We start from the raw sequence: 26573 nt of genomic DNA, 5'->3' as shown, positions 1-26573 counted from the left end.
AATCAGTTTATGTAAGTCTATTCATTCTCTCACCTTTCAGGTATAGTCGTAATGTAGAGTGTTTGATACTTAGTCGAACGTCTGCATTATCCCGCAAAGCCAAATATATGCATAGACGCTTCTGGAACTTTCTAAGATTTACTTAAGTATAAAAACTTGTGAGTTTAGCTCGACATCCATTCATTATTAGCGTGCGTTCCATTGGGATGATCTGGATCAGGATCAGTGATCCAAGATCACTCGGATCATGACGCATTAAAGGAACCGATGAATCCACTCTAGTCACGGATTCATCGGCTCCTTTGATGAACTATGATCCGAGTGATCTTGGATCACTGATCCTGGTCCAGATCACCCCAAAGGAACGCACCCTTAGTGTGTGTGTGTGTGTTCAGGGAATATAACTTTTGCCAACCGGAGAAGTTAACTCTGGCTCTCGTTTTGTCATTGTGGAGGCGAGCGAAAGGGGAACTTAACTACTTTTTTCACTCGTCCCCGACTTACCGAATGATAGCTGGAACAGGCTAAAGGCTGAGCCATGGTGACTGCTTCGTCGACGATTGACCGATACTTTATTGACACTTGTTAAATTCCAGCAGTAAGAGTGCCATTTGCTGGAGAAAACGTGTGGCCGAGGAAATTTCAAGAAGTATGCCTTGTTCCGTCTTATAAGGGGAAATGTAGGCATAGAAAAAAATTCTCAAGTATTGAAAAGGCAGGCTCCTTATTTCTCCTGTCGATTTCCCGTCCGTATGGCGCACTCGCTAAATTCTTTTTTTACGTTTCGGTTTTGTTTTGGATACGAAGCTTTATGCTTCGTTCTTTCTGATCAATCACTAGATGAAACAACTTCGTAGCTGAAAAGGTAAGTGCCAGGTTACATTATTCAGTGTAGGCTACGCCGACGATCTTCGGGGTGGCCTTTCAATTTTTGCGGCGTACCGGCGTGCGGTTGGAGTTTCTGACTTTAAGGGTGCAAATTTATGTTTTGCTGATGCAGGCGTATAAACGCGCAACTACGTAAGGCGACTTGGCGTAATAACTTTGGCTTTTAACTTCTCTTTATCCCTGATAAAATACTGGATCCTGGGCGATAACGGGTATCTTTTTTGATCCATTTCACCCTGCGAACAGGCTCCCGCTTAGGTTTAGTGCGAGCTAGCCGAGTGTAGTCTAGGGCAAGCGGGACGAGCCGAGAGCGGTCTGGTGATGAGGGAGTGTTACGTATAATTTGTTTACTCGTTGGGGTATATCAGAAAACTCAGCCATTCGCCGGGGTCACCAGCTGGTTTTTTTTTTCGATATTACTCAACTACTCTCGCATTCTCCATGAAGTAATCTCGATGTATCCTCGACCAGGTCTACTTTGCCACCACCCAGCACCTCATTAAAAGAAAAAAGAACTAGAAAGAACTGCTTTTAGATAGGGCATTTATTGTTTTCTAGGCGAGAACTACTGGTTTGTATTCACTAAGATGTTTACGAGCAAATTTCATAACCTAAGCGCGTAAGAATCATAATCTTCCAACTATACTCATTCCGACTGTTATTAACCTGTTATTTAACTGTTATAAGGTGGAGGCAGCGTGGCCGAGTGGTTAGGGCGCCGGACTTGAAATCCGAAGGTCGCGGGTTCAAGTCCCGCTCTGACTACTTAGTTGGGTTGTTTCTCGGTAGACCCTAGTTCAACTCCTCGGTCATGCTTGTAAATAGCCAATTGGTCTGCCTCCCGCCGTTTGGGATTTTTAAGCGTATTACGTTTAGTTGATATATTTGTTTTTTTCATTTAAAGTGGCATGCCTGTGAACTAGCTAGGTGTAGCTAAGCGCATTGGCCACTATAAACAACAACATTTGAACATTCAACAACAACAACCTATAATACCATATATGCTTATTCTGGTCAGGGAAATTCAGTTCGACCTTAGTTGTTGCGCAACAGAAAGAATAGTGTATCGCGCGACCACTTCCATGATACATGACAGAAAAATTCCAAGTTCTGTTTGAAACTGATCTCGCACTTAACCTTGGTCATTTACAAATACCGTTCGATGTCTTCATTTAAGATAATTTGAATTAGTACGTCATGTTTCTTCCTACAATGCAAGAAATCAAAATGCGACTTCAGTTATTGCTTACGTGCAACTTTTTAAAAATAGCACGGGCTACAGAGGCCGTTGTCTGTCTCCAGGTCATCATCGCTGCTAATTTTACCGTATTACATGCTTAGCACTATCATGATAAACCTAATAATCTATTGTAATAGTCCTTTTTTTACGAGACGTGGGTGGATGCCACTCCTTCTCTAAGACCTTTTCCAATTTTGAAAAGGATTTACTCAATAATGCTGAAACTTCAACCTTTTTCTCCACACACATACTAATGCATTACATTCTAACACTACTTTACTTTTAAGATTCCTTGAGCGGACGCTTCTCCCGGAGTTGGGGGGGGGGGGGGGTGGGGAGATTTATTCCTATATAAAAAGGTCGGGGGTGATCGTCGTACCTTTCAGGAGTAATAAAAGGTGATTTTGGTACCTCTTAAGGTGTTCAGCCACAAAAGATCCACAACGGGAGCTTTTGTGGTGCCTTTTAGGGTATTGAGCAGAAGTAAAAACGTGTTGTTTTAGAATTAGTACCTCTTGGATGTAAAACAAATCTCAAACCACACCCACAAAGCAAGATCTTGGTACTTCTCTCGGGGTGTTTTCAGAATTTCCGACAAGCAGCCCCGTCCTTTTTGTTTTGGGAGTCCCCCTCGGAACGTCTCTCCCAATTAAACACTATTTCTGGCTCAAGGGGTGTCAGCTGACGAGTAATTTGACTACGTATAAGAAGTGCTGCAGCGAGACTGCTCCGTCGCTCGCATGAATGCTGCTTCTACGAGTCATCCTCAAAAAGAGCATCTGAAGCATTCTCATCTGTGGGCTCTTCGTTCAGCTCCTCCACAACCTCAAGGGACGATCGATGCATTCCATCTATATCATCTGTACAATCTGCAGTCCAGCTAGCTCTCTCGATACCTTCTGGCAGCTGAAAATTAGGGTTAATTGATAGTGCTAGGCTTCTGAGTAACTTGTTCTGTGCCTCCAACATAGTCACAACTGCTTTGCTCCTTTTCTTGTTCTTCATCATCTCCTCTCGTAGCTCAATGAATTCAGCCGATTTGCTTTCTTCAGCCAATGGTTCTAGAGGGCCTTCAGCATATCGTGCTTGTAGCCATTCCATCACTCTGTGAGGCAAAGCAAAAAGGATTGATATTCTGGTTGGGAAGTTGGCAGCACCATAAGAAATTCTGGAATAGGCTGAGAGACCGAATTTATCAAGGGGGGACTATGGCTAACATGCAACGAGGGAGCTATAGTCTCCTTAGTCCAAGTAACAACAAACAATAACATGCAATTTCGAAGAACAACTGTTACCATGATACTGAACTTTGGCAAAGGCACTCCATCAGTTTGAATATATATATAGTAACCGATAAGCGAACCAACCAGATTTCAGGAATTACTATAGAACAGACTATTGTTACTAATTGTTTTAGCCAGGTGCAGAGTTTAAAGCTGTTAATAAAGGTTCAGTTTTGTTTTCTTCTTCTCGTTGTCTTCTGCAATATTATCAGTGTAGCTGATCCTAAACTAGCAAATGATAGTAAAAAGGCGTTGCGTGATAGAAATGACCTTGAAGGAAGACCCATCAGTTTGGAGGCCCAAGGGCAATTAGTCTGAGCGGGACGAGGGGAAAGCAGGAAAAACTATAGCAACAACAGTTTTCAACTACGCCTGGTCGGACTTGAAGGCGTCCGAAAGTTTTTAAAGCGTTTACTTCTTCTCGCACGCCAAACTGCCTCTGGGCCAGTACTAGCTATTCCTTTTCTGGCAGTTCGTGGGGAAAGAACATCACAGCCGTTGAAAGTCATAATGACGTTTGATTTACAAAAGAAAACGAACAAAATAGACACTGAGGAAGACTTACAAAATACACAGAAACAAAACGAAAACGAGCGCAAAACGTCAAAGAAAGAAAAATGAAAAAAGAAAAAAACAAAAACAAAACAAAACAAAGCAAAACAAAGAAACAAACAAGCAAAAAGACATTACGAGAACACAGGGGTGCCTTCATCATGACATCGATCATAGTCATGGTTTTTTTTAATAGCTTGCAAATAATCGTGTTGTAAGGCATCATACCAGGTACTGGACGTTTCCTAATGCCTTTGTTCTGAACGTCAACTATTCAAGATGTCGAGTCACTGTGCATGCCTGTATTCATAGTGGACACCTACCTAAGAAGTATGGAGTGGTTATTAGGCTTGTCATCATAAACCTCTTCGTAAACAGCTTGGGTGATGAAACCAGGATACGACTCTTCTATTTCAATATGATACTTAATCTGCAGAGCAAGTCTCTTGATTGTAGCTAGCTTTTTCATTTTCTCGGTATCTCCAACGGCCAGACCAACCTGTACAGAAATGATAACTCAGTTGACCGACGTCCGGAAAAGAACTCCTGACCAGACGTACTACACATGATAACTTATTTGAAATAATACCCAGTTGTAATTGGCTGAGAGTGAGTGCAACACGAGTAACACGAATGCCACGAAGTATAGCCTGACCGGAAGGAGGACATGGGAAAAATTAAGTTGGGATAGTTAAAGTGCATAATTAATTAACCTCTAGCCTCTTTGTATATTTTTAGCTAATACTAGTGAAAAGAGTTGGTTAACTTACAACTTTTCAATTATTTTTTCAAACATTCAAATTTTGTTATACTTTTAATAACAAAATGAAACTCAAATTTCAAAATGTTATATGTCCTGACCGAATGGACGTATTAGAAGAGAATAAACTAGTTTTAAGATCCTCGTGGCAAGGTATTTCAGAAGCTCAGTGTTATTTGTTATCCCACGTTGCCAAAACAAAATTTGGGGCTAATTTTATGACGTCATATTCCTCCCAAAACTAATAAAATCTTTAAGACTAAAAGCGTAGAATTTCAGATAATAACAATTTACATATTGTTTCAAACATTCATTTTATTAGTAAAGTGCACCTTCGGTGGCAGTTGCCCAAATTGGCACATTTGGCTTGATTTCGTAATGGATCATAATATGTACAGGATGTTTTCTTACCAAGAGATTCATCAGTCCAACGCTCAACAAAAACAAGCACAAGAAGAGAAAAATGTATGCTACGGATGGGAATGGATTTGCCGGATTTTGGTGTGAAGATGTATCCACGAAGGTTGCTCCGAAGTCGAGCTCTCCAATCATCATAACCAACACACGAAGTGTGGACAGAGCCACGGTGTGGAATCCAGCCTGGAATAAAATACAGGATGGTTAAAACATACCGAGGCCAATAATTACTACGCAGCGTCGTTCTTTTATTGGAATAATAAACGCATAGTAGATACAGTGGAACCCCGCTTTAGGACCACCCCGTTGATACGGTCACCTTGTTATTAAGGCCACTTTATTCCGGCAGGAAAAAAAGCTCAGTCAGTCATTTTGTTATTTAAAGATCCCCTTTAATACGGCCACCCCGTTAACACAGCCAGATTTTTTTTGGCCCGTTGGTGACCGCATTCACGAGGTTCCACTGTAGTTCCCTGGATTGTGGGGCAATTAGATGTCGATGAATACGTGGTCTTTCTCATCGTTTTCAGTTGAAATTTCATTTCTGTTGTTTTCTAGCTACTCCCACTGGTGTCTCTGCGTGCCCATCTAAGCATTCCACTGGGTACTGGTAAACTTTCCAGAAAACCAACCTACAAATATATCGTGACACGAGGTACAGAGTGGCAAGAGGGACTGCGAATTGTCACACACAATCAACCCATAGAGAATGACTAGCACTTAGTCAAAAAAACAGCTTGCGCCCCATAACTTGCTACTATTCAGGTAACATTTCGCGAACTGATAATGTTCATTTTTTTTTTTTTTTATTATTTTCATTTGAATTTTTACCTTTAGTTTCTAAATGTTACACGGTTGGGTTTATATTACATTTTGGAAGAAGGGAAATTCCAGATTTCGCTCTTTCTCTCTGCAAATGAACGGTGGATAGCGAAAGCGAACCAGTGGGCCAAAATCATCATTAATATTGGTTTGTGCATCTACATGTAGCTTATTGTCAAAAAAGCGTTTTTTGTATTTGCTAAAACAAATTCGAAGAGCAAGAGAAAGCAACGCACCTCAAAGCAACGCAAATATGCATATAATTCAATTATGTAATTTCAAAACGTGACATTTAGTACTTTGGTTTTGCAATGGGAACAAGAAACAAGGTGCATTTGCTACGTCCCCTGGAGGTAAGCTAGTCTATCGCACGTTAGCTAAGTACGTTTGTCCGGTTTTGTTTACAGTTTGTCAGTGCCCATTGATGCTGTTGGGTTGCTAGATAGATACACTAAACGCGGCTAGTTGGCCAAAGTCAAACGGAGCGCAACAGCACTAGACTCTAGAACTTACTCGATTTGGCTCCAACGCATTGACCATCATCGCACCAATTATACCAATCCCCAGCCGCTCTTACAGGAGATCACACCTTATCGCTTATATGATACCACTTACCTGTTCCTTAAAGAGGATGAAAAAGACCAGTGCAAATGCCACGATGAGGTAAACAAATACCGCCATTACTTGAAACACAGTCTTGGTCACTTCAAGATACATTGAGATATAAGTGCCAAACAGTCGATATCTTCTAAGGAACAGCATCATGTTGATATGGCACACAAAAATTGCCACAGCCCCAAGAATCCAAATATCACGCGGGTCCTTCATGCCTGAGAACCTTTCATCGAGGGCATCAAGAGAGGTAACATAGGGCGCCATGAAGATGGTAGTACTGATATATAAGATCCAGTCGAGGTAATTGGAAAATTCCTTAAAATACTTCCAACGCTGGATGTATATCTGAAAAAATTCTTTGCATATGTGCAATATGGCGAAAAGCAAGACAATGTATGGCACTGATTTCGAAAAGGCAGAATCCTTCTTGTAAATATCAGAAGGCTTTGGATTGTAGGCTTCTCCAGATGTGGTCATATTTGGTGGCATGTCAGCGCCATTCGGAGGTCTGAAATCCACGCCTCCCCTTTGCTCGACTACAAATATGCTGAGAAGTACCAGCAAGATGAAATAGGTGACAAAGTCGAAGATAAATCCGAACCTTCCTAACGTGATCCATTTTCTTTCGTGGTATTTCAGTGTGAGAGGATGAAGAAGGAGCCGCTCGCGTTGATGCTTGATCATCGTTTTAACTGCAGAAAACCTTCTGCTGCAGTCCTTTACCTCTGGACCAGGATCCAAATACTTAAAGTCGTACGTGACTGTATATTCTGGGTCGGTAGTGTTGAGGTGTGGAGAGTGATGCATGCATTGGTTGAGGACAACTTCAGCCGCTTCGGGAAAATTTTCAATCAGGAGTGAGATTGAAGTCTGCCCAGTTTTTGTCTGGTAGTTTTCGAGTTCCACCCATCTTGAAAGGAAAGAAAGAAGCAGGTTTGACAAAACGCTGAAACTACTACTCTCTCACGTTTGATCGTGTCAGATAGTTCTAAATTATCGCATTAAAAATGTCTTACATTCATCACAAACTAACATTTCGTGGCCACTAAACAGACACATCTGAATAATTGAATAATAAATTCAATCGACTATCGAAAATAATTGGTATTGAAAAACTACGCCCAACACGATTGCCTTGAAAAAAAAATTGCGCTACTTTGTCATCCAGAAGTAAAACCAAAACCAATTGTGACTGACTCGCACACCTTTTTCCTCGCTTTACGTTAGCTATATGTATTTGGCTCGCGTTTTGACGGGATCACTAGATTGACTGTGTCCTTTGCGATTAGCCAGAGTCATTGCTTTAGTTTTGGTTTTACGAAACTCAGTTGAAAACGCTTCTTCACTAGTAATTTAATTTCGTGGTTATTCAATTGTCGATCGATTGACAAGACATTTGAAGGACCTCTTTCAGTTGCAAAGGAAGAACTATATCCACCTTTGATGTTACTTCTATCTATAGTCGATCAAATATTTCTAAACCCGTCACGTGACTGAATATGACTCAGCTAAAACTGGCTAATATCCGAGTGATATCCAACGTGTCTCAAACAATCATTGTCGTTTTTGTTTGTCTTCGCTTCGACGTAATTTATTCTGTAATAAATTAACTAGGGCTGCCAACTTATCGTGTTTTGTGACGTCATCCTGTTCTGGTTGCCTGCTTTATGTAAATGTACCCCGGAAAAAGGCGCCAATTATCCTTCTTACACTATTCTCCATTCGATTTTAAAAATAAGCTCGGATGATATTTGTTCTTGGACATTATCTGTTCGGCGAAGCCCACAGTTTTCCTCGATCATTTCTCTCGGAAAACCGTTCTCGGAACAGATAACTTATTTTCGCGCCGAATGAAGGACACTGCATCTGAGATATTGTTTACATATTATTTCCAACAGCGACTAACCTTTTGTGTTTCGCAATTGCCATGGCAGCATCAGAGGATCCCGCTTTTGCTGCTATTTCCAAACAACTATACTTTCGTTTATTGCGAAGCGTCAAACTTGCCCCGCGGTCCAAAAGTAGACGCATTATCGTTGCGTGACTCAGTCCACACGCCATGTGTAATGCAGAGTCACCATTTGTGTCTTGAAGGTCAATGGTGGCTTTGAAATCCAGTAGAATCTGGGCACATTGCAGGTGGTTTCTCTTTACAGACCACATTAGAGCTGTTCGGGAGTTATTATCCCTGCTGTCAACTTCCGCTCCCAATTTAAGAAGTGTCTCACAAGTTTTTCTGCGAAAAGCCAAAAAGAAACAGTCCGCAAAATTTGAAGTGGCTGGAAACTTTTCATTTGTGGGTTGTTTACATTTCCAGTTTTTGCAAGCACTTTTTGACAATTATAAGATTTAACCGATTTGGTTGCGCTTTAAGTACAGAATACTTGCCAGGGTTGACTGTTAAGAAATGTTTTAATACTTTATGTGGAGAGAACCCATTTGAGAAAACAACACATTTTTACAATCTCAGTTTGCGCAAAAACCATTTGTAATCAGTTTGAAATACAACCTCTTACTAACCGAGCGCGAGGGCCGCGGTACTGGGGAATATTGTCGTGAGGTCGTGGGAGTGGAAAAATTCATTTTATACGCATTTTGCCCCTCCCCTCCCCTGTGCGATGTTGACAAAACACTTCCATCTAACACAAGTTTTCATTTTACTATTTTCCAACATTGAAAGGGGGAATGGGGGTGCTGGCACTTATTCTGTAGCTATTGCGGTTATGAGTTTGTGTTTTTGGCATTTTCCAACACAATTTGTCCATGGTTGTAGGTTAGTAATTAGTATATTATATGGCACTCGAGCCATGCTTCTTTTGAATTTGCCGGCTTTCGAAAACAAAAAATACACAGCTTATGACCGTTTCCATAGAAACGGTCCGTATGGCGAAATCCCGACCAAGAAAGAACCAATCAGGACACTCGGATTTACCTCAAGACTAGCTTGCCATACAATAATTCATTTTATCGAAGAAGCCTCAGATTACAGAAATTAACCCCCTGTTTTACAAGTGGAGGTGGAAGGGGGGTGTTCCATTATGAAACAGATGTATTGCAATAGGCAGAAAGTATATTTCATATAATTTTGACATTCCTTTTTGACAGTTAGCTTGAGAATTTCAATTACCGCCAAAATAGTTACATTTTTTCTCACCAAATGCATTAGGAAGTCGGCAAACTAGCCAAGTTCCGTCTAAGTTATTTGGTATTACCTTTGTCCTTTTCTAGCCGCATTGAGCAAAGGTGTTCGTCCAAGTTCATCTCGTTCATTAACACCAGGCATTCCCCTGGCCAATAGTTCCACGTGTTTGGACGAGGAAGATTCTGCTGCGAGATGAAGAGGTGTCTTTTGATTCTCATCTCGATATGACAAATATTTTTGCTTGGATAAGACCAGCTCTAAAATCTACCAAACAAAGAGATTATTTTCAAATGGTGACTTCAACAGTACGTTTAGCATCAAAATTAATTACAAAGAAAAACAGTCGTCATAAAGTCTGACTGCTGGTGTGCCATAAAGTCTGGAATGAGAAACTCTTGAATACGTCTCTCCGAAAAAACTGCTTCATCTTGGGGTAAAAAAAAACTCGAATAGGGGCATCAGTTACAGAAATACTGGTTGTCAGGGGTCGTCATGGAAATAAAACATAGAAAAATCCGATGGCTGGGCTATATACTTAGAAGGGATCAGGCTCACATTTCTAACAGCCTAAGGTTGCCTTGCGATGGACACAAACTGGCCAAAGGAAACCTGGTCGGCCATAAACTACCTGCCGCCGAACTTTAATGGCTGAGCTTAGTGAAGTAAACCTCACACGGGGGGAGACACAACATGCTGCACAAAATAGTGATAGATGGAGAAGAATTAAAATTCTAAGAAGCATCTTAAAAGAAACTTTGTTTCAAAAATTTTTTTATGTTGTTTTAATTATCTCCCTCTCTTTTCTCTCAACTGAGATTGCAGGATAGGTGAAATTGAAAGGGAATAAAAAAGAAAAACATGACACCAAATTAAAGTTCCTTCAGTGATCTTCTTTTAATATTGTCGATACTGAAAATGGGGCAACCAGCGTAGTATATTTCGCTTGTGGTCACATTTGCAGTACTTCTTTTTAGCAAACGTTTTACCTTGATATCTTTTGACTTGGCAGCGTAGTGCAAAGGAACCCTGTCCCACAGATCCGCTTTGTACAGATTTCTTGTACCGTGACGACTCTCCAGAATCATTGCTAGGATCTTTAACTGCTCATTTTCCACCGCGATATGAACACAAGTTTTCATGAGCAAATCGGTTGCATTCACGTCAGCACCAGCTTTAATTAGCACCCTGGCGGAGTCAATATGCCCTGCAGCTACGGCGTTCAGGAATGGCGATTGGCCCTCACCATCATGTATGTTCACTTTGGCTGCCTTTTCAACGAGAAGCGAAATGAGTTTTGTTTGGTTAAACTGAGAAGCCCTGGAAACCAACAATAATGTTTCAAAAATGTTACATACGACGACATGGGGGCTTGAAACAACTAAGAATATTACTTTTCTTTCTGAATGAGATTTTTTTATCGGAGACTACATTCTGCATATGCCAATGTTAGAAAACATCATGAAAGCCCCAGTTTGCCGCCAGATGCATTAAAGAGATTGGAAGTAATTCGAGACGCTTACTTTTGGGTTTTTCCAGGTCAGCCAGTCATGCTCCATTGAAGTATTAATTATTGGCACAGAATGTTGGAAGTGATCAGGAAGCTAGACTAGCTTGACTCCACATGCATTAGAGAGGTCGACAGTAATTCGAGACGCTCAATTTTGGCCTTTCCGGGTTATCCAGTCATGTTCAATGGGAGATATTATTAGCACAGAATGTTAGAAATGATCAGGAAATGCTCTAGTTTGACTCCAGGTGCAAAGTATTGACACGGTTTTCATCCAGTCATATAGTATGAATACAGATTGATATCTGGAGACGGTCCAGTTCAAACACATTCATTTGCTACTCCGAGTTTCATGCTTCTCGCGAAGTAATCATTAGTCAATTGCCAAAAATAAAGGTTACAGCCTAAAATATACGCATTTCGGATTGTGACCATTTTTTTTTGGCAGTTGCCTGATGATTGCTCCGAGAGAAGCATGAAACTCGGAGTTGCAAATACATGTGTTGAACTAGTCCGATACCAGATATCAATCTATTCGCAGTTCTGGTTTTTCCATTGAGCGCTTTAGTAGCAAATGGAGTCTTCAGATTATCCGCTCGTAATTTATATACATATATCGGTATACAAACCTGTGAAGCGGTGTTTTGGAGTCTCCATCTTTCATGTTAACACCAGCTCCTCTTGATATTAGCAACTCCGCCATCTCAAGATTCCCTTTAGCAGCCGCCATGTGTAGTGGCGTGGTTTCCTTAGATTTCCTAGTGTTGACGTCTGCGCCATGGTCAAGACACAGTTCAGCGGTCTTGACATCGTTATTCAAAGCAGCCATGTGCAAAACAGTGTTGTCCTGTAAGTCCTTGTTCCCCACCAGTTGCTTTTCAGTCGTATCAACATCTCTGTCAGCGGCTGGGAAAGATGGGAAAGAGAAAAAATATATTTCAGGACTTTCACTAAAGTAAAACTGCAAAACTGTCGAGAGCTGCCAATGGATGATATCAGGCTGTTGTGCTTCAGAAGATAATGTTATTGTTTCAAGCTAAGTGTAATAATAATATATGAGAGAATCACTGAGCCATTAAAGGGGTCCGGCCTTCCTGCAAAAGAAGTGCAAAAAAGTGGAAAACGAGTGCAAAGTGCAAGTTAATACGAAGATTCTGAAGTCAGTGGGGAGAAATTCGAAGACGCTGACGATCATCCAAGGTATTTCAAATATGGCCGAGAGTCACCTGAAGCCTTTCGATGATGGCCAAAGATCAGACCGAAAACATCGTAACATCGCCCGAAGATCGCCTGAGTTAGGTAGTATATTGATGCATACTCCTGGTTTTCTCTCAAGAAGATAACACTAAGATTGCTAGTTGGGGAAAATAGTGAGAGAGAAAATAAAAGGCGTCGGGGTAGGAGGTGGAGGAGGGTGGAGAGGTGGGCAAGGGAAAGCGAGAGAACGGACTCTTTCGCTTCTCGTCCCCTATCCCTCCTCATTTTTGTCAGTTCAACACCTGGAACAGACTAACACTAAGGGACCTAAGAGAATGAAACGTCACACTATTTTTTTACAATTATGTTTTCAGCGAACCTTTTTTTTTTCCATCACAGATGACAGTAGGTTAAATACGAAAAACCGAAGAATGATAAATAGGCAGCCGCTAACCTTACTTTTCTACATAGGTAAGGTAGGTAGGTGTAAAGATAAAATCCGGATTACTGATGGAATAACTCACTGATCATAACAACAACAATAACAACAGTTACCTTGTTGTGCATTAAATAAATAAACAAATTAAAAAAACAAAACAAAACAAAAATAGTCAATGTTTTATTGTTTTTGATCAAGCAAATTCACCAAGTTCTTTGAAACGGGTTCGAAGTTCTTTCCAAAGATGTATTGCCTGAAAAGAATTCTTCTGTTTTCCTATTTTTGTCCTTATGCGTGCAGTACGTAGTTTGTGCAAATTTTGTGCAGCTGCATATCTGGTATTGTAACTATGTATATCACTGGCGTGCTGGAAAACGCTGTTGAATAGTTTAGGCAATTGCCTAATTACAGTTGTCACATGACTAATTTTATCACTTCTACAGTCATATCTACTTTCTAACCTCGGTTAAGTATCATTGTTGCCACCTGTGAATGCCCATTCAGAATGGCGTTGTGTAGAGGAGTCGTGTTGTCTGCCGTAACTGCCTTGATGTCTGCTCCTTTGTTCAGTAGAAGCTTGCAGACTCTGCAATGTCCTTCACTACAGGCCAGGTGCAACGCAGTTTTTCCAGAGCTATCTTTTGCATCAACTTTGACTTTCGGGTGCTCTAAAAGGACTTTAACGATCTCTTCGTTTCCTCTGCGCGCTGCAAAGTGCAATGGAGTGCTTCCCTTTTTGCCTTTGATTGAAGGGTCGGCACCCCCTTGTAAAAGAGCGTCAACGGTGGAGAGACCATTGAACCTAAAGGAAGGGATCACATGTTAAATGAACAAACAAACAAAGAAACACACATACAAAAACATTATTTATCAAAAGGATAATGGCGAATGTTTGGGATGTCCTTGGAACAATACTGAAATACTATGAAACAATTCCAAAAATAAGTTAGGCGTATTTACAGTCTCTTGTTGAAGGAAGATTCAAGATACCATGATTGCCACCCTCTAAAAAGGAGCATAACAATTGTTCGAGTCATCTGCTTGTCTGTTTCGCAGTCATTTAAGTCGGTTTACTGGGTAGTCGCACGAAACGCGTAGCCACGTGTGAGATAACCATTGGAGGAGTACAATGTCATTTTCAATAGGTAGTTGGGCATCCTCGCGTTTTATTTTGATCGCCCATTCCATCCTGCGACGGATATCCTTGTGAATATATGAAATATTGCATCTTGTCTGTTGTCTGATCGACCGCTATACCTACAAACTGCAGCTGCACATCATTTGTGAAAAGTAATTCTTCTTGGCGTTTTTTCCTGCCATTTTGGTGGCCCTTTGGCCTCTTTTTCACGTTACCTCCGGGTTAGGGCGGACATAGGCTCGATCACCAGCCGCTGTTCGGGAAAGGAGCCCGCGCTCATCCCCCCGGCCTGCGTAGCAGGCGTATAAAGGGGAGGGGGGGGGGGGGGGGGAGGAGGAAGAGAATTCGGGAACGGGAGGAACGTAGACCGGACTCGAGAAAGCGGCGGAAATCGAGCCTAGGGCGGACATACAGTAGAGAAAGAACGGAGCGGCGCTATATGTTGTCTGAACCACATAGGACGGAAGAAAAAAATGCGCCATGTAACTAAGAAAACAACAGAATAAAAGAAAATGAAAGAAACAATATGCTAGAAACCTCCAAGATCACAGAATATCATGCGACCAACATAACTTTCGAAGGCACATTGAGATTGAGGCATAACCAAACAATTGCTGTTGTTCAATCCTATAAGCCTCGGCACCATATTGATAACATTAAGAATTTTAATACTATCGAAATTGGCCTATTCAGATTGTTTTCGATGACATCGTTTAAAGTTGCCATGTGAAACCTCTAAGAAACAGAAAATTAATACAAACAAAACTTAGAAAAGGCTTAAATAGCGAACAGCTCAGAGGTCTTCACAATCAGTAGCGCCGATCTCAGCTGGATGCTGGGAAGGTCTGTAAAATCGACGCAAATATCATGCAAATTTTCGGTCTGTTTAATTTCTAAAAAAAGCATTTCTGACCTTTTAAATCTCGTTTTTTTTTTCCTACTGATGATATTAAAAGAAACATGCTACTCCAACCTTGTAGACATTTAAGATATTCATTCAAAAATGGAAGATTAATCAGAGCTATTTAGCTGTGATGTACGTTGAACTGGAAAATTACTGACCCCTGTAATGTAATTCTGTTAGACTTGACTTGTAATCAAAATAATATATATAGCTTATTTTTCAATATGGTTGCACCTGTACCGGCCACCCGTTTTGAAGCACGAAGCATGCAGCCCAAACTGTCGAAAATTTTTAGAAGGTGATCTACCGAGCAGTCATTGCTTATAGATAAATTAAGAAAATCTTCTAAAGCATTCATAACAATTTGTTTAGTTGGGGCATATCGTGACCGAAACCAAAAAGAAACTGAATTCTCGGGACGCGATTTTGACCATTGTCGTTACACTGAGAAATAACTGAGAAAAAAGCAATGTAGAACACATAGACCTTACAAGTTCCAACTCACCTGGCAGCTAAATGAAGGGGTGTCCACCGGTATTCACTTGTGCCAATGTTAACATCTGCTCTATGTTTTAACAAAGCGTTCACGATTCTGTGTAAGTTGTAACGAGCTGCGACATGAATAAGCGCGAAGCCATGTCTGTCGGTCTTATCGATCTCTTGCTTGTTCAAGTGGCCGAGTTCTTCTTCGACGAATTCCAACTTGTCCTCGCGGACAGCTTCTAAGAGCCTCAGAGTATGAGCCGATACAGGGGTTGTGATGTCGCTCGTTTCTCGAGAATAAACAAAAGTCGGACTACCTGGCTTTGTCTCGGGTTTGATATCGACTCGCGGTGTTAAAGACTGTAATTCGCCTGTTTCTTTCTGGTCTTTCTTGAACCTAAAGGGATTTGAACTTGAATCGCGCCCTCTTGGCTTCCGCTGTGCTGTGTTTTCTTCTGACATTTTTTATTTTTTTCGCTTCTCTTCTCTCGTTTCGTCGTTTTGAGCCGTTCCGTCTGAAGCGAGATGTTACCTTAGGGTCGACCTAGGGGGTATAGTAATTAATATACGTTGAAAATTTGCATCATTTAACACAGGAATCCTATGATAGGCCACACCATCAATCAATGCATTTAGTTCAATGATTTTGATTTAATAGCTGCTCTTGTTTCGCATTCCTGGTGGGAATTATACGCATGGTCTAGTCGTCACTCAAAATGATTTTATGATTGTTGACCGCGACTCAGTGATATCGGTGCTATAACATAAGAGTTAAGGCCAGTTAAGGCCTATAGTTCGCGCTAACGACATGACATAACTGGACATGCCAACATAATGACATAACGACATAACGACATATAACGACAGGATGTTCTCTGCAAACATGAGGACATAACGTCCTTCTCGTGTCGTTATGTTTATGTCGCTATGTCGCTGGTGTGAACTAGGCTTAACCAATAGGAATGTTGACTGACTCGTCACAGACCGTCAAGGAGTTTTCTTTGTCAGCCTTCTGATTTAATTCTCGAATCGCGCTTTGAACAGGTGGGAACATATCAGGATGGGTTACGACCAAAAATAACTTTGGCAATTAATTATGCTGTTTGCTAATGCTGTCCTGCTCATTTCCAACGCAGCTACCGTTTACTTACCCTGGCTGCCAGAGTTGTTTTTTTTTTTCGTAGCGTAGCTGCGATTGTAAGCGGCGAAGCCGCGATCGAGATCCTGCATTGATCGCGGCTTCGCTACGAAAATAATATATAGATTTAGGCCAGCCTAAAAGCGGAGCTCCTCAGTTATTTTTCGGAATGTTGCTACTAATGAAAATAATCCAACATGTATGAGGTAAATTGCGAATGATTTAACAGTTTCAGCCGGAACTAGTATTACATCAGCAGATCGAGGTGAAAGATGGTGTGATTATGAAATATAGAGCCACGATTTCAAGGATTTCTGGAAAGCCACCAAAAATCTTGATCACATAACACAACTGTCTTCTGTGCTTTTTGGTGGCATTTCTTGTTCTTTCCTACCTTATTCAGAAAGACAAGGCATTGTTATTAATCATTATATTCTTCCTTAGTTAACATGGGGACTCCCACACAAAAGAAGTTTACACATTTTTTTGTTGTGGGGACTGATTGAAATACAGTGGTTACAATATACTCAGTCCCTGAATCTCTACCAAATGTAATCTCACAAAAATACCAAAACAGTATACATATGTGAAAAGTTGGAAAGTTTTGTTTTCTAACTTGTCCCCAAAGATGCATTTAGCCATCTTCACTATTGTATGGAGTCTGCTCCTGCTGGAAGGGTTTGCAATGAGCAAAATCACCCTCGCATAAATGGTAATTATGATATTTTTTTTTTTGCTGATCATGAATACTTGCATAGGCTTCTAATAGTAATTTTATTACTCAATTTCAATGTGATTTGTTCTTTTTCTCGACTGGCATTGTGGACTACAAGAGCTGTTATTGGGTTCCATTAATTAATTTTGCTATGATTAAATTATACCAAGAATTATCAGTAAGCTAAGAGGAAATTATATTATGTACATGTATTTTGTCTGCACTACACAACCAAATGCACTCCAAGGATATCAGGCATAGGTACATTTGTCAGAAGAGCCCAGCATATCCAAGATATGTTTTGATTGACACATCACTTACGATAATTTACAGCAAAATGGATAAAAAATACATCAATATCCTACATGCACCAAAGCCAGACATGGGGTTATAAGGCAATCATTTAAATAACAGATTGAAGTAATTTATAAATTAGAGAACACTATTTCTACAACAGAATGGAACAAATTAACCTTATTGGACATTGTGAATGGCAAGGTTGTCTGTAGAATGTCACAAATTTCTCAACCCTTTCTTTCTACAAAAATGCTAATCCTGCAACTTTGCTTAAGACCCAGTTCTCCATTTCGTGTTGGCAAAATATCAATTTATGCCATGTCCAATGCAGATTATCACAAAATTGATTTAAAAGCTCAATAAATATCATTTTAAAGCCAAAAAGCCAATTATTTAAATAAACCATGAGTAAATTATCTCTAAGAAAAACTGATTAATTTAACAGCCACTTAAAAATAATTAGTCAATATGTGTTTCTTAATAATGTAATGCAGTGTATCTGTCACAATGTGGCAGCTATGATATTACTACACAAAGGATGGGTTGCAGAACTGAACCTCCAAGTCAGTTTATTCAATGAACTTGGTGCAGAATTTATAATCCCATCAAGTTGTCTGTAAATACAGAGAAACCAAACAAAGCATTACAATCATAAGTAATGAATTACTGAACTCTTTTACATGTATGAGCAGTGTATGTTCCATTAATATTGGGGATCTCTCAGAAGCTGCATCCATGATAAATTAATTTGTTCCCAGATGCATTTGTTTATAGAACTTTTCACAAATTAATATATCTGTCAGAAATATCTCACCAGGCCATGCTTGCTTTGAAAATCTTTGATGTTTTAATACAGGCTGCCCATCTGTAAACTGTTCATATATTGACTGACAGGAACAGGCATGTAATTCCTCTCTTTGATATACAGTCTACTTCATTGTGACTTGTTTACTGAGTGTTAGTAGTGAATCAAATGCTAGGGGTTGGTACTCCAACTTTCACAGTGGCAGGCTCTGCCCTGAGATACAAAGCAAACTTACATAACTGTTATGAACTTCGCAACTTGCTTTCGAGAGCAAATGCAATTTGCTTCAAACAAGAAACTGGAACACTGCAAGTTACAACAATGTGCACAGTCCCAATCACAGGGTCATCCAGGCTGTTTGTTTGTACATGTACATATAACTGTACAACTGTATATGAGTTCAGCTTCCAGAAGAAAATCAGAGTTTGTCAGGATAAATACTGATGTTCTTGCTTACTCAATGAATGGATGTGCAGTTCCAGAAGATATTCACACCCAACACCCATTCATGGCCAGTCTTTAGAAATTCCAAATTAAAGTATCAGGAATCAAGAGCTCTAACAGAGAAAAAACCTTCATGTGGGGTATGAATCTTTTCTTGAGGAAAACAATTACAAAATAATGTTTAAGAAACATCTTACCTTTCAGAGAATTTTGTAATCTACACTGTCTGGCCAGTTCATATATTTGACAAGTTGACACTGGGCATGTTTGTAAATTTGTGCACTTCAACATCACATTACTATGCAGTAGCACTGGTCAACTAAAAACAGCATAATTTGGTTAATTAATATACACTGTACATTATTAGGCTGAAATATTGGTGTAGGTTGTTGCACATCAACAGATACAGAAACTATTTTCACCTGAATCATAACAAGTGAAAAATCGTGCATGAGACACTTACATCTACATGTAACAGCCCTCCACCTCAGAACCATCACAGATATGATATGACATTTTAAAACTCTCTGAAATTTCAGATTATTCAAGATTAACATATGCACATACATCATCTGGGGCAACCCTAAAACACTGAATTTGGAAACCGAAATCCAGAATCCAGAATCTGGAATCCAGAATCTGGAATCCAGAATCTGGAATCCGGAACCAAAAACCAGAATCTGGAATCCAGATATTATGAATGATGATAGAAATAATTTACTTCAGCAATGTCTAATTAATAAATATGAGCAAAAATTATTTTCTTGTTAGTTATTTTCTTGGCTTTACTTCAGCCACAGACTGTAATTGCTAAAAAATGATTGACTAGTTCTGAACAACCCTTAGCTATATATCTGGCCCAGTTGTTCAAAACTTGCATAAAGTTATCCATTGGGTACATCACTATCCAGTCAGGGTTACTGATTTTTTGGGTGGATAGAGTTACTCATAGCCTGCGAGCAGGCTCTAGTATCTGTCTCTAGTGTCTGAGCAGGCCAAATAGGTGTCTAGTGTTTTTCTGCATTGGCACGTCACCAAGAGCCTTCATGTGGCTTTGCCACTCACGCCCCCAGCCCAAACACGAGAGCCTGCTCATAGGCTAAGTTACCCATCTTTTGTTCAAGCTGGCCCTGGTGAGAGTCCGGTTCTTGTCTAGATCAAATTGCTCTGAGAAGACTGGTGAGCAGCACATTAACAACAAGCTATTATAGGCTATTGCAGTGAGTTTCTGGCAGTCTTTTAGCATCTTTTAACAACATGTGGTCTGATCTGTTGGCAAGTGAGAAGCAGATGGAAGTAAGTGCGCAACATTTCTACAAATTGTTTTAATATGATGGCTGCCACGAATATGAAAGGCTGATTTGTCACAGTATCAGTGTGAAAATTGTGTTAATCTGGAATAATTATTGGTCTTGTATCTGTTGGAAAAATCAAATTTCATATTTAGACCAGACAGGTTAGCCTTTGGACTTCGAAAGTGGGGGGCCTGACCTTCAATGTACAGGGGGCTGCCACTGACGGATATCCTGTTCTCTATGAAATTTTCTATCTTGTTCAGTATCTACTAGACATAAAGGATAAATTTATACTTCCGGTAAATTGAAGATTACTTATTGAACAAAATAGCAATTACCAGCAAGCTTATTTTAGACGCTCTCGAGGTGCTTGGAATAAAATTAAGACGCACTTTACTGAGATTCTCATAATCATAGCCCTCACTAGAAATAACGGTTGCACGATTTCAACAGACGGGGGATTTTTGTTTCAAAAAAGGTTAAGTTTGAGGTCCTTTTTACTTGGCAGCTTATTTTTTACTGTCGAAAAGCTAAGCAAAACAATTTTGTGTATTTGAAGAACTTATTTTCTTTGATTTGCAGATTCCGGTTTCCGGTTTCTGGTTTCTGGATTCCGGTTTTTGGTTCCAGATTCCGGATTCCGGTTTCTGGGTTTTAGGGTTGCCCCATCTTTAACAGAGTGTTTGCTTCACATTCAGTTTACACATGGCTGTTATCCAGCATAGGCAGACTTATAAGTTTTCCTTCAAAAATATATTGCAACAACTATTGCATCTTTCATTACCTATTCTTGTGATGAAATGACACAAAATCCAAGAACAAGAAGTCATAAGCATAAAACTAACTTACGTGGTGCTTACAGTTAATCTCTTACTGTCTACATATGCCGTCCATAAACTGGTGATGCCTGGACAATGTACTCATTATTTTTCTGATCACACCTTTTAAAACATCACTGTTATATAATTTGTCCTGAAAAAGCAATACATGAAATGTTATGCCTTTGGCACTCACCAAATACCTTTACATGATGTATAATGTACACCATATAAACATTCACAATAGATCATTTTCACTGTCATGCAATAAAAAAAATAAATCGAAAACCATCCTTTGGAAAAAGCTATGAAATTATGATGTTATAGAAGGTAACTAAATAAGACACTTCTCCAAGTTTTAGGGCTGTATGTTCCCCGAAACTTCAGATATTCGTCGAAATGTTTCGCAGATATTTACAGAGCCCAGTATGAAAATGCCATGTTGGTGTACCTCCGTGGTACACCAATATGGCAGCTGGAAAATAGAGTAAACATCTGGAACTTTCTTTGGCTATCTAGGCGACTGATTATCAGTACTGATCAAAGAAGCATTTACATAAGTACTTTTCGTAATGCTCGAATTTCTAAAAAAGCTCAAAATCATGAGATAAGTTTATATTTTTTGACAAACTCGATCTTAGCCTTATGTCACGCACCTCCACAACCCTGACATTCAAAATGCTCTGGATTCCAAACAAAGCACGTTATTGAACTGTAAAATTGTGAACAGATATAAATATACCGCCTCTTATGCCTAACGAGGATAAAAACTTTGGTGGTTCTTTAGTTTTGGATTTTAGAAAGCGATGACGTCACGTGAAAACGATCTATTCTTTTTACTTTCATTGTAACTCTTTTGTGTCATTTTCCCTCACTTGAAGACAGGACTTCCACATTACGTGATAATTTGCCTCTGGAATCTCTATGAATTCACAGGGAGAGATAACAATTAAATCGTGACTAATTTTAGCAAAGGAGGCATTCAAATGTCAGATTTTCATACTAAGTTTATACAGTAACTTTACAATACTCCTCGTATATATATATAACCTCTCAATTATTGCACCTATAGACAGAAGGTGTACTGGGAGAAGAAATGTTCTAAACTTTCTGAACTTTTCCCCCTTACCTGTAATAGGATGACTATTATGAACTACGGTTTGTAACCAACACCAACATCAGGTTATGTATACACATCTATATTTTGTTGTCGTCTGTAATCATAAAAAAATAAAAATTTAAAATCCTCCATAAAGTTCATACTCAATAACACTGCTACATGTAGCACTGTTACTGGAAATCAATTTAAGTGAAACTGTTGAAACAGCTCTGTCAAAATTGTTTCTAACAGTTAAGGCAGGATAACAGAATATACATGTAGCAGACAGCAAAGGCTAGAGATACACACATGTTAGTTATCAGTTAGGATTTGGTGAGCTTCTGTGCTGTAGGTATGGTGGAAAATAATAGATTATCAGAAATGAAGGTTCCTGAGACATCTTTGACAGCACTGAGAGGAATTAATATATAAATTCATAAAAGAACGAGAAGTTCTTGCCCTGTCCAGTTCTCTGTAATAAAAATATCATTTACATACAAGTCATTTATTATACATGGTTTGTGTTTAAAGCCGATATAATGCACACTCTGATTGGCCAATTCCAGTGCATTATTTACATTTACATGGTATACCTCGGTAAAATCATAAAACATTGCATGCGACTAAAATAAAAAATTTTAAAAATAAAAATAAAAATAAATGCCTAATTCATAACAATTTAAAACACTCAACACTAAAACAAATGTAATTCTTTACTTGAAAATTATTCTCCGGTAATGCCCATGGGCCAATTACAGGCATGCTAAAAAGTCCTAACACAAAGTAAAAGGAAATTAAGAAAACTATTGCTTTTTCCCGGAAAATTGTAGGGACTGAAGACAATGATGGAACACTCTGAGAGTGCATTCTATCAACCTGATGAGATAAAATTTAAGGAGAATAGAGAATTCACAAAGTTATATCACAAACGAATTGGTACTGGACAGGACAAAGGACACTGTACAGCCAGGAAGAAACTGAAACTTTCTTCAACGAGCAAAAAAGTATGCATGCACAACAAAGAAAACAGTCAATGATATTCATTTAACAAGTTAGTTAATAAAAAATTAGTGTGAAGAAGAGAGCAGAGAGAGAGAGAGAGAGAGAGAGTGGAGATAGGAGAGCGCTCTCTCCAACTAAATTGTGTATATATATGTATGTAAAAGTTATTCTTATTACTGAGAAATGGTCAGGGCAAGAACTTCTATTACACTGTTCAATTTACCGAGTTAATTAGTACAATCTCACTTTTTAGGAACATTTCCATATTAAGTGTAAATACCGCATTGGGGAATAACCTCTTATTAAGACAATAGGGTCCATGTACCCCCAACCAAAAGCAATGGCATAAATAAAATGAAATAGCCAATCAAAATCAAAGCAGAGCTTAATTTGCCGACAGGATTGCCATGCATAATCGTCTACTCGACATTTTGGACTATACACTGTATAAGCATTTCACCAAACCGAACTAATTGGACAGACAACAAAATAAAACGAGGAAATCTACATTATAAACACAAGATGCATATCACTACATCTGAGCTCGAGTATCAACAGCAATCCCTTCTCAATGAAAGGTGACCGAATAAAAGAGAGGATAAAGAAAATTCGTTTAAGCTTGCAGTGTTAAAGTTTAAAAATTATTCACGCTTAAATTTGATTGAATATTACTGAGAGTCTGTATTTTTGCCGACGGTTTAATTTAGCTTTGCAGTCATTTTATTGGCAGTAGCTTTACCAGTCTTCAACCAAATCAACCTCGGAATTCACAAAAGCATTTCGCCAAACCGAATAAATTGAACTAACAAAACAAGGAAATCTCCATACTTTGTAATCACAATATGCAAATATTCACATAGGAACAAAAGTAAATTTAGCAAATCCTGTTCGCTTCGTCTTAAAATGGTTTGTAGACCTTTCTTGGTTTTCAAAACAGAAGAAGAAATTTTAGCAGTCTACGAAGCGGCAGTGCTAACTAACTCAGAGTAAACTTCAAAACTCGCCCGGCCGTGTTTACAAGTACGGTTTTGGTTAAGCTTATTTTTAGACGTGAGGTTATAAGCTTAAGTTGACGACGAAAATCGACAGAAAACTTTATTTGCTTACAACTTACAGCAACCTCCAAAGCGACCCACGTGTTATTGTTTAGAGACGAGCGAAATTAAAACGATGCAATTTTTAAAATCTCTTACAGCATGGCTTCAAATAAGGAAGACTTTCAATGGATTCCAATTGAAAATAAGCTTAGCTAAGCTTATATCGCCGAGGCAACTTAATAATTTTCAGAGCAAACGCAACAACAAAAGTCACTTACCGCAAGTTGGCAATTCAGTTCGGCCAGTGTAAATCTTCCAGGCAGACACTTGCAGCAAAAGTTGTGAAGACTGAACTGAAGTTATATTTTCGATAGATCAACGAATCAACCACTTCTTTCCGCTACGTTTACTGTTTTGTAATTTCTCTAAAACTCTCGGGTACGTTTGATTTCTCTTGTTCATCACCTGACCAAATCATGTGACTTTTGAATTTTCTTGCACGGCTGCAGAGCATCACGTTCGCGCGAATTTTGAACTTGGCCATGAGGAGTTCTGCAGTCTTCTGATTTGTCGGGTACTTTCGCCTCCTTTCTATAGCCCTCGTTAGCTTTGGTTCACGGCATTGTTCGGTATTATTTCACCTCCTTTCTCTAGCCCTTGACGAGCTATAATTCACGGCGTTGTTCAGTACTGTTTCGCCTCCTTCCCCAGCGCTGGCCCGGTCAGTCTTTTTCGCGATCTTCTTCGCTACTTCTTTGCCTGTTAATCCTTGCTTTCTGTTTTTTGCTTCAGTGCAACCCTGTCTTAAAAACATTAGATCAACCTCCGCTATCGTTTCTCTTTCAAAATCCCGCCAAGAAAAATGGCATTCTCCCGCTACAAACCGAGGGTGCATGTCTCTGTCAACCTATTAGCTGGAGTATGGCCGCCATCTTGCGCGACTCCGTCGTCGTCGCCGTCGTGCGTACGCGCCCACGAGCAATACCGCTAGTCGTGATAACCATGAGAAAATCAATTCATGGGTTTCCTTTGCTTCCCTATATGGGTATGGGGCTCCGCTTGGCGGCCCTTCGGGCCGCCGGAGCTCCGCTAAAAACCCTCTGGCACCCAGGGTATCGTTTACTGTGTGCATTTGATTATCCTCGTTATGTTATTCAGTCGTGCCTCGTGTTTCCACGGAAGTTTTGATTACCTCGTGCTGTTCCAGCTGGCCAACGCTAATTCGTGTCGTGCCTCAATCCTTGTAGTCTATTATGCACAGCTAAATAGCCCATCCGATGAATTTTGTTTTGCTCGACCATTTTTTTCTCCAAATTTTAAACAAAGAACGTTTCATAGCTGCAAAATGTAAATGATAAGACAATCGTAACAAAGGACAATTAGACTAGTTTTACCCTAGAGGAAATTGTTCCGAATTCGTCACGAATTTGGAACGTTTTAGTGCCGGTTCGATTTTGCCGTTTACACAAAAGGACGAGTCCGAATGGAAATTCCCTAGTTTGGTCGTGTCTCCTGAGACTGTATGAATCTGCAGTTTAAAGTGAGTCCCTGCTGACAGAGCAGAAGGAGAAGGGAATCTCTGTCTCGGAGCTAGGGTACGTTTGGGCTGGGCTTTAACTATAAATCTCTCACCGACATCCTATTGATGTTTTGCCGATCGAAAAAATATAACGCATTCAACTTGTTTTTTGAGAGTTAAATCCATACCCATGGACTTACAGTCGAACCTCTCGTAAGCGACCACCCAAAATGTCAATCCAGGTCACTTACGAGAGTTTAGACCATCTTGGGTCAACATTTTGCCTCATTAGCATGTAATAATAATAATAATCTTTATTGAGGAAACTTTTTCACGTACATGTGGTTTTCGAAAAGGAGCTCAAAGATTAATACTAATTAATAGAACTATTAATTGTTCATATGCATATGCATATGGTAACTGCAGCCACTTACGCCGTGTTTTTAAACGTTTTATTTATGTGAAAAGTTAATTTCGAGAAAAAAAATCCGGACCTTCCCATTCAGAAATTTCCGTCTCCTGTACTACCCAACAATGAGTTCACAATTTCCCCTCTGTTATCTGTCAAGTGGTCGCTTACGAGAGGTTGAAAACAAGAAAATTTCAAACTTTTAGCTCTGAAAGTGGTCGCGGTCACTAACCAGACGTGGTCGCTTACAAAAGGTTCCAAATATAGTAACTTGACTTGAAAACTTTTGGTATTCTGGAAAATTGGACGCTGCGGAGAGAGGTGGTCGCAACCGGAGGGTCGAGTGTATTTTTAAGGGGGTTGAATGTTGGAAGAGATTTTGGGTTCTAATATTCTGGGCGAGAGGGAGAACTAACCTTCAGGGAGGAAGCTTATGAGCGGAAATTTTTCGGTGCTTACCAATACCTTACTGACATTTTTCCGATGCTTAATGCGATAGGTTACCGATACGTTACTGGTACCTCGGCTTGCCGATCGTGCCTCGGTAAAGAAATGTACATTAGAAGAGGATAAACCCTAACCGCTGCCCATCAAGGTAGAACCATCAT

General features: G+C 39.7%; 1 protein-coding gene across 1 annotated transcript; it reads right to left on the bottom strand.

Moving 5' to 3' along the window:
- Nucleotides 1–1414: 1414 nt before the first annotated feature.
- LOC110061585 (uncharacterized) lies at nt 1415–25169 on the bottom strand. The gene is made up of 15 exons (XM_089283019.1): nt 24316–25169; nt 22029–22113; nt 20942–21053; nt 18984–19105; nt 18352–18555; nt 15410–18151; nt 13324–13664; nt 11856–12132; nt 10706–11036; nt 9790–9983; nt 8484–8813; nt 6578–7487; nt 5135–5323; nt 4287–4462; nt 1415–3233 (listed from the first exon to the last, which is right to left on the bottom strand). Exons 6-15 carry the CDS (start codon nt 15847–15849, stop codon nt 2882–2884), a joined length of 3540 nt encoding a protein of 1179 aa, XP_089139145.1. The 5' UTR covers nt 15850–18151; nt 18352–18555; nt 18984–19105; nt 20942–21053; nt 22029–22113; nt 24316–25169; the 3' UTR covers nt 1415–2881.
- Nucleotides 25170–26573: the final 1404 nt, after the last annotated feature.

This window comes from Orbicella faveolata, unplaced genomic scaffold (assembly GCF_042242905.1).
Source record: "Orbicella faveolata isolate gen_17 unplaced genomic scaffold, um_ofav_v1 contig_12, whole genome shotgun sequence".
NCBI lineage: Eukaryota > Metazoa > Cnidaria > Anthozoa > Scleractinia > Merulinidae > Orbicella > Orbicella faveolata.
The sequence above is the reverse complement of the archived record's forward strand: the minus strand, read 5'-3'. Positions and strand labels throughout refer to the sequence as shown.

What these genes read in the sequence shown, in the direction of transcription:
- LOC110061585 (XM_089283019.1), bottom strand. Translation starts at nt 15,849, where the DNA reads ATGTCAGAAGAAAACACAGCACAGCGGAAGCCAAGAGGGCGCGATTCA. An exon ending in CCAAGTCAAAAGATATCAAG is followed by an intron (nt 9,984 to 10,705) that starts GTAAAACGTTTG and finishes TTTGTTTGGTAG; the next exon opens with ATTTTAGAGCTGGTCTTATC. An exon ending in TTGGACTGATGAATCTCTTG is followed by an intron (nt 4,463 to 5,134) that starts GTAAGAAAACAT and finishes ATTTCTGTACAG; the next exon opens with GTTGGTCTGGCCGTTGGAGA.